Source organism: Apaloderma vittatum, unplaced genomic scaffold (genome assembly GCF_000703405.1).
Source record: "Apaloderma vittatum isolate BGI_N311 unplaced genomic scaffold, ASM70340v1 Scaffold32106, whole genome shotgun sequence".
Classification (NCBI taxonomy): Eukaryota; Metazoa; Chordata; class Aves; order Trogoniformes; family Trogonidae; genus Apaloderma; species Apaloderma vittatum.
In genome coordinates, this window is record NW_009722779.1 from 1 (window position 1) to 8,594 (window position 8,594).

The 8,594-nt window shown below is 48.8% G+C and overlaps 1 protein-coding gene across 1 annotated transcript; it reads left to right on the top strand.

Moving 5' to 3' along the window:
• Window positions 1-8: 8 nt before the first annotated feature.
• Window positions 9-8,141, top strand: PPA1 (pyrophosphatase (inorganic) 1; the record flags this gene model as incomplete). Its single annotated transcript, XM_009871878.1, has 10 exons — window positions 9-77; window positions 2,334-2,387; window positions 2,927-3,046; window positions 4,761-4,847; window positions 5,133-5,259; window positions 5,585-5,712; window positions 7,093-7,178; window positions 7,408-7,477; window positions 7,936-7,975; window positions 8,113-8,141. Coding segments are annotated over 10 exons (810 nt in total), but the record flags the coding sequence as incomplete, so codon positions are not given.
• Between the last annotated feature and the right edge of the window lie 453 nt (window positions 8,142-8,594).

Here is an 8,594-nt window from a genome sequence, read left to right on the forward strand (position 1 = left end):
ATTGCCTTGCAGAGGATGCCGCCGGGCGCTACATCTCCCCCTTCCACGATATCCCCATCTACGCAGATGCCGGCAAGGTAAGAGAGGCCCGCCAAGCCTGGAGCTCTGTGAGGGAGAGTTTTCATTCTGTCAGTGGCCCTGCAGGCTGGGAATACTCCCAGTTCCTCCCGATGCACCTGACGGTGGCATCACCAGGTCTCGAGGGGAACGGGTGGCCTTTTCTCACACCCTCGGGCGCAGGAGGAGGGAACGGATGATCTCATTCTTGCGTTTGTGCCTGGGATGCGGGTGGCTGTCTTCAGCATGCACCTGACGTCGTACGAAAGCCTTTTTGGGTTGAAAGAAGTGGTTTTCCCTTTAGCTAAATACCTGCATCCACTCCTGTAGAGGTATATGCTCATGCTGCATGGTATTTCAGGCATGGATTTTGACTGCACTCTGTGCCTGCCACTGAATAGGAGGCAAGGATGTTAAATTCTTGCTGTAACAGCTCCTGCAGAGCTCTTGCCTGGCAAAAAGTGCAGGTGAGGAAGCAGCTGCACGTGGTGCTGCAGGGCTTGAACATCCTTCTGTCAGCAAGCAGCTGATCAAATTAGGCTGTTCTGAATCACGGTCTAAAATGCCCCAGCTCTAGGAAATTGGAACAGCTGTACCTCAGTTTTCACTGAATGGTTTTCGGTGGTAATTTGGGCTCTCTGACTCTGTTCCTTACCTCTGTCGCCTGTTTTTGGAAGAACAGCTGGGGAAGTGGCTATAGGGGTGAGGAGGGTTTTCTGTGGACTGGGAATGATTAACAAGGGAGGCTATTGGCGTGCCTTCCGGCGCCTGATGCGTGCCAAGTCATTGAGAGAAGCAAGTATTGCTGAAGGTCGCAGTCCCTGAAGTTACACAATAGCACTGATCACATTAGACCTCATTCCTTTGCTGGAGAGCCTTTACGCAGAGATCTTACTTGTTAATTAGCACGTTCATTACCAGCTACGGTAGGGAGCCCAGCTTGGAGCAAAAGGTTGTCTTACTCTGTCTGGGCTCCTTGATCTTTATCCTTAGACTTCTAAGACACTGAGAGGATTGCAGGGTAAGGGTTTTTTCAGTCTTAGGGCTGGGGTGTGCTGACCTTACTGTAGCTCTGTGTCTTGGCATTGCGAAGGAATGACCGTGGTTCAATGAGTGACTCAATGGGTGTCTTGGACCAAGGCTGATCAGCCATTTGGACTGTGGGGAAACTGGGAGCCTGACAAAGATGCACCCCCAAGTCATCTTTCCTTGCCTGCAAAGCCCTAAGGACCCTTTCCTCAAATGGCTATAAAAGTAGCATGTAGCCTTTTACATATGCATTGCCCCTCCTGCAATTAAAGGGCTGCAATAAAGAGCTGTTGGGGAAGGGTGCGGGCAAAGTCAATGATGTAACAGCACTTGTTGCGCAATAACTGTCTAATTAAGGCGCGATACAGGTGCGAGGGATTTTGTAATGCTTATGCTGCTTAGGTGGTGGGGATTAGAAACCTTGTAGATGCTGAGGAGAAAGGTTTGGCTTTTTTTTAAAAGCTATAATCCCTTCAAATGGCAAATGTTAAGGTTCGAGTGTAGAAAAGCTTGTTGAAGAGGAGACTGACATTGAACTCTCAAGAGCCCTCACAGGTCATGAGATGTTTTCAAGCCTCACCTGCAGTCTAGACAGGGCAAGATGTGGTTCTGCGTTTCTCCCCCACATCTTTATCCTTGCACCGTGCTGCTAACAAGGTCTGCTTTTATGGGAACGTCTACTTGGAGAGGAGGAGCTTGGGCATCTTTCCTTACTTCGAGACAGACTAGAATATTTGGGAGTGATGTTCTTGGTCGCTCAGGATAGCATCTAGGTACCCGCATTACTACATAGATAGCTTACCCCTGTAAGCCTTGTCTCTTCTAAATTACCAGCATGGCTCTTGCTGTAGCATTAAGCACTTTGTATTTAATAAATATGTGTTTAGTAAATACGTACATCCAGGATAGTTTGTATGTAGCTGTCTTCCGTTCATTTAAACCTACTGTTCTGTAGCCTGGGAACGCAATGGAAGTGTTCCTGCGTGGCAGCTGATGGAGAATGTGTGGGTGACCTCAGTCTGACTTTTGCTGATATTCTTCACGGGGTTCAGCTTTGATGACATGTAACTGACTGGACTACAGGACTCCTATCATTGTGTCAAAACTGACATTGGAAAGACCAGGGAGAAAAAGTTGCATTCTTTATGAGAGGTGGCTGGCTTTTGTGCTTACTTTTATGTGTTCCCTAGTTTAAAGTGTGATCATGAAATTCCTTCCCGTTCACTGTTATTTTTTACTTCCTTCAGAATGTGTTCAACATGGTGGTGGAAGTACCTCGATGGACAAATGCTAAAATGGAGGTAACTTATATTACGATTCCTAGTTTAAGTGTTTGAGCTGACTGGTCTATTAATCTTTGGTGTTGCCGATTCTCTCCTTCTCAGCTCCACCTCCTGACTTAGAGCGGTTTCTGACCTCTTGTGTAAATACTTGCTTAATGTTAAAGGTCCGGTTTGCAGGCTGAGACTTGCAGAAGTTGGAATGCCTTAGTATTCATAGAATCACAGAATGGTTTAGGTTGGAAGGGATCATCTCATTCCAGCCCCCGTGCCGTGAACAAGGGTAGCTCCCACTAGACCAGGTCGCTCAAAGCCCTGTCTTCTGTGGCTTCTGATTAAAGCGGTGTCTTATGCCTCTGAACCACGTGTGCTTTGGACATTTGTAAGTCTGCTGAAAACCATATCCCAGGAGATGGAGGCGCAACATTAAAACGAGTTGTGTGATACCTGCTGTTGGCTTCAGGCTCAGCTCCTGGTCTCTCAGCTCGTCATCAAAAACAGAAATCACTTGTTATGTCTTGGAGAGCGAAGTAGAGAGATTTATGTAATTTTTCTTTCAGATTGCAACGAAGGATCCCTTAAACCCAATTAAGCAAGACGTGAAGAAAGGAAAACTGCGCTTTGTGGCCAATGTGTTTCCGCACAAGGGTTATATCTGGAATTATGGTGCTATCCCACAGGTACTGTAACTTGTCTCCGTGGCTCGTCCTTTCTGGTGAGGAGGAGGGGAGGATGCCTGCGTGTGTTTCTTGACTACCCCTGTATTAATGAACAGAAGGTCAGCTGAGCGGCTGATGGGAAACACAGCATTTGCTGCTGCGTGCATAGTCTTGCTAATGAGGAGAACTTTTCAAGAAAGCAGGGGCGCTTTTAAGTAGAAATCTCAAGAGGTGGGCTTGTAGCTAATGCTGTAAACAAACTGTCTGAGGATGAGCAGCTGCTGCTAGTGAGGTACTTGCTGCAGTTTGGTTGGATGGTAGCTGGCGGGTCCTTGTCCTCAGGTGAAGGAAGCTGCTATCGCTGCACAAGGCACCAGACAACTGGCAATGCAATGCCCTCAGTTCCTGCCTGGTCAAGCATAAAGAGGTGAAGTTTTCAGTTTCCCCGAACAAGTCACGCTTTGAAGAACAGATCTGAAGAAGGCATCTTTCCTGTTTCTGTCCCTCTTACTGTTGAGGGTCTAAAGCACACACAGCTCAATTGAAAGTACTGACCTGTTGGGTGGTAGTAGATGCCCTGACCATCTTGGTGTTGGATGTGAGAAAGAGCAAGGCTGTTTTCCTCTGGTGTCCTCTAAAGGTTTGAGTTTCCTTTGGAGAACTAAAGTATCAGTGACAGTTCACAGGGAAACACACTGAATTTTTTAATTCTCGTCTCGACAGCTGTGCATGTCAAGTGTTTTCTCCAGGTGGCGTAAGGTGGCGTTTTGAAGTTGAGTGGTTTTCTGCTCGGGTGGATTCCACAGCCACCTTCTTTGTACAGAACCGTGGCTTTTAAAGCCTTCGACCAGTGATAGGTTAGTGGATCAGGGATGTTTCCGCATCAAAGGCTAGGGACCGAACTTAACGCTTCCATGTAGAGAAGTGGGATGGCAATTGTGAGGAGTCCTTCGGCACCACCAAGATTTTGGTCCATCTCTCCAAATGCTCTGGATCCATCACAAGGTCTTGACTATACCAGTCGTGTCCTGGCATGCAGAGATTTGAGAAGAGCGTTCCTTCTTTCGATACCTCAGCAACCTCAGAATTCCTTACGCGGCGTGGGCAGGCATGGTGTCCTTTTGCTCCTGATCAAAAGCATGTTTCAAGCAGCCTTTATTTTTGGAGGCAGAGCTCAAATGCCATCTGGAGTCCTGTCTTTCAACTCATACTCGCTGCTTTAGGTGAGATGCACAAGGAAACCGGGCAGCACAGGGGATGGGATTCTGCATTCCCATTGCCGCTCTAGTAACGGCGTGTCTTTAATTGTTTAATTAAAAGGAAACAATATCCCCATCTCTGTTGGACTGCTATCGGGAGTTCAGGAAACTTCTGTTAAGAAATGAATAAGGAGAGGAAGAGGCAGGCGGCCAAATCAATGAGTTGTTCTTTATAGATGTGAACTTCACCTTTAAGCAGCTGCAGAGGAGGAGGTCTGGAAAGTTGTTGAAAAAAACTTTGCCAGTGAGAGGAAGCATAGGCTTGGCTTTTAACTTGGATTCAGACCGCAGGCACACAGTGAAATAGTAGCCCAGCCTGAAAGCAAGTGTGAAGTGGACTGGCAATTGCATGTCTGAAATAAACCTGTTTTTTATTTCATCTTGAAACCCGAGAGTTCTGTCTTGAAACCTCAGAGTTCTAATTCCTGCTTATGGGGTGGTGGGGTTTTTTTTTTTTTGTTTTTATTTTTTTGCAGACTTGGGAAGACCCAGGTCACAAAGATGAAAATACAGGCTGCTGTGGAGATAATGACCCAATCGATGTGTGCGAAATTGGAAGCAAGGTAATGCGCTCTAAAGGGTAACTGTCTTCTGCAGTGTGTGATTAATGTCTCTGAAGTCACTTACCCAGAGACATTATTCAGTTCCTACCTCCTCTACCTAAGAATGTGATGTTTCCCTCTGCCACCTCCGGAGATTGTTGACAGGATCTTGTGTGAGCCAGGGCTCGTGAACTGCTGATAAGCAGTAGCTGATTTTGTGACACTCAACTGCCTGTTGAGCTCTCGCAGCTTGCACGATCTCCAGTTGCGCGTTCGTGCGATGCCCTGAGGTCTTTGTTCTCGCAGGTCTGCTCTCGAGGAGAAGTCATCAAAGTGAAGGTGCTGGGCACGCTAGCGCTGATTGATGAGGGGGAGACGGACTGGAAGATAATTGCTATCAACGTTGAAGACCCTGAAGCAGAGAACTATAACGGTGAGTAATGGGAGGGAGGAGCAGGCTTAGTACTTCCGATTGCCCCTTGAGAGCCTGCGGGAAACTTCCGAGCCACAGCATGGTCTCGCTCTTCTGTGCCACAGTGTTAATCCACTGTGATACTGGAAGGACAGCAGAACAGGATCGGGATATTCTGTGAAGATGGGACATTGGTTTCTCAGTGCGGATATCCACTTTGTGTCTTTAGTGTAACCTGTCTGAAATGTTGCTAAGGCTGCTTGAGCAGGGGCAGCTCCACAGAGCCAGGAAGCAGCTGAATATCTTCTGTTACTGCCTGACTAACAAGACTTTCCTCCCCTGCTAGATATCAGTGATGTCAGAAGGATGAAACCTGGTTACTTAGAAGCTACGGTGGACTGGTTCAGAAGATACAAAGTACCTGATGGAAAGCCGGAAAACCAGTTTGCCTTTAATGGTGAATTTAAAGACAAGGTAGGATCGTCTTTCTTCATTACAGTGCAAACGTGCACTGTCCAAAACCAGCTCAAGGTGCACAGGGACGTGAACGAGAGGACGGATTTCACCGGGGCTGCTGATAGCTGACTTCATTCTTCCTCCTGCTTTTCCATTCTGCTTGTTTCCAGCCCAGTGCTTGCAGGAATACTAGGACAGAACCATAGGGTTATTGCCCTGCAGCTGTCGGGTATTACCAGTTTTTCTTCGGGGATCACAGCGGGGTCGAGAGCCTCCATGTTAGAACCAGGATGGAAAACACTGGGTTTATTTGTTCCTGCTCTGGAGCAAAGGACGTCACCCTCTTGCCTGCCTTGCTCACTGCCTTCGTTCCACGGCAGCCTGGTGCAAGCTGGAGGTTAATTCAGGAGTTTAAATACTTCCTTCCTTCAGACGTAAAGTGTTCTCTCCCCACCCTTGGAGTAAGGCTCTACCTTGGAAGCACTGTTTCTCTGCCTCTTCTCCGGGTTGGCTCGGATAACTTTCTGCACTCGAACGGGCGAAATCCTGCTTCCTGGTGTGCTGGGAGCGAGGTAGTGAGGTGACTCAGCTCCCAGAGCTCCAAAATTTGGTGCAGAGAAGGGGAGGGAGCAGAGCTCCAGGCTGAGGAGGGAAGGGTTCAGTGGGAGTCTAAACCAAAAACATGCAAGCAGACCTGTCCCCTTTAGGTTGGGCGGCCTGGGACATCTCGCCTTCCCCTCGGGTGAAACCACTTGCGCGAGTTCCTGCAGTGTTTTATTTGGCTCTGCGTGGCATCAAACCAGGATTTTTATTGCTGATGTTTGTGCTAACAAAGAATTACGTGTGCTTCCTTCTCCAGCCAACAGGTTAATTCTTGAGCATACGCTCCTCTTTAAAGAAAAAAAGCCACAGTGTGTTTGGAAGCAGATTAATTTTTAAATAGTTGCAAGGTTAGATGAGATGATTGTCTTTTCCTGTTGACCCACGCAGCAGTTGAACGATTTGCCTGGAGTGGAAGAAAGCCCGTAGGTCCGTCAGGATCAACCGGCTGCCGGAGACAAATCGCATGGGAGGAGCAGCTGGGTGGAGACGCTTTTATATTATAGCACTGGCCCAAGAGTAGAATATCTGCATTTGGTTTCTTTCCGCCTCGGCTGGGCAACCTTGGCGTGTCCTCCCGTCCTGAAAGTAAAACAATTCGTGTTGTAATGTCCCCGTTGTTTCAGCTGTGGTTCCCGAAAGGCGCGGTGAGGGAAGAGGTCTCTCCAAGTCCCTCCCAGAGTCAGAAGCTATCTAAACTCGGGCTGTTGGTACTGACCCCTGGTTAGCCAATAGTCTGGAGGGAGGCAGTCCAGTGCTTACGCATGACGCGATGTTTGTTCTCTTCTTCCACATCAGGATTTCGCCGTGAACGTCATCAAAAGCACGCACGAGCACTGGAAAGCTTTAATAGCGAAGAAAACTGACGGAGGGGAGATCAACTGGTGGGTTGATGCCCGTGGTCCTGCTCACGTTCCTTGCCCCCTGAACAAATAAGCCCAACGCTTCCCTTCCCTGGGCAGTGCCGTGCTTTCTGCGAGCTGCTGGCTTTCCCCACCAGCCTTCCCCTTCAACCTGGCGACTCTGATTCCGAGCATTCCATTATTTCATGTTTTTGGGGTGGGAAGAGGTTGGGCTCTCACCTTCTCACAAGTGATGACCTGTGTCTTCCAGCACGAATCTGACGGTGTCCGACAGCCCTTTCTGCTGTAGCCAGGAGTGTGCAAAAGCTACTGTGGATGCGGTAAGTACAGATTTGAGTGCCTGAACCAGCAAGCCAGGTGTTCCTCCAGAGGATTCTTCTTGCCCTGAGTCATCTCGGAGCTGGAAAACGTTAGCTTGAAGGGTTCAACTTCTGAACTGTCGGCTCTTTGGAGAGCATTTAAATATCTGACATCCTGAGAGCTTCACACCTTTTGAGGAAAGGAAGTCTTAATTCCCAGGAGCCTCACGGCCAGGGAGTGGGCATCTTTTGTGAGGAAAATCTTGAAGTTCTCACTGTAGCGCTCTTACCCAGTTTCTTAGTTTTAAAAGTGCTCGTATCCTCCAAATTACTTACGTTTTTGAAACTGCGGCCCTTGTGGAGGATGAGTCACCAGCTGGGGACCTTTGTCTGTCTTCAGTCGTTCACTGTCGGGTGAAAGCTCTTCAGAGAAGTTCCCTAGGAATCGAATGCGCCAACTAACGTGCTTCTTGTTTCAGGCCCCACCGTGTAAAGCCGCCAACCCAATCCCACCTGAGGGTAGGTCTCGAACCCCACATTTTACGTTCCCCTACCTAGAAGGGATTAGATTTAGAAAGAGAGCTCGAAGAAAAGCTGAGTTGTGATTGCCAAAATCTTCTTTTTCTTTTCTCTTTTTTTTTTGATGTCGCGCACAGTTGACAAGTGGTTCTACTGCCAGAACTAAGGCCTGAGGACAAGGGGCGAGGCGGCGGCAGCCGTCCCGACCGAGCAGTTTGCTGCACGCGGCAGTAGAGCTGAAACGTAGCTTCGGTGTCAGCGAGACAACCTCACCTGTGACTTTTGTTGATTAGAATTACCTGTCTAGCAGTGACGTGTCTGGTGGAGGCTAGAAGACGTAATTTATAAAACCAAAACGCCTCGCTCGTGCGCCGTCGCGCAGCGCGCTTTGTCCATCGCGACAGGAGGTCGCTCGCCCAGTATGTGCATGGACTGCTAGAAATAAAACCGACTGAAACTGAAAGCTGCGGGCCTCCCTGTCCTTTCCCCCCGAGGTGAACAGGGGCCGTTAGAGGGGTCTCTTGGGGGCGGGGAGGAGTTACGGGTGTCGTGACTTGAAGCGGCCGGGGCGTGGTCTCGAACCCGCGACCTCCGGGATCTGAGCGGGGCCGCCAGGCGG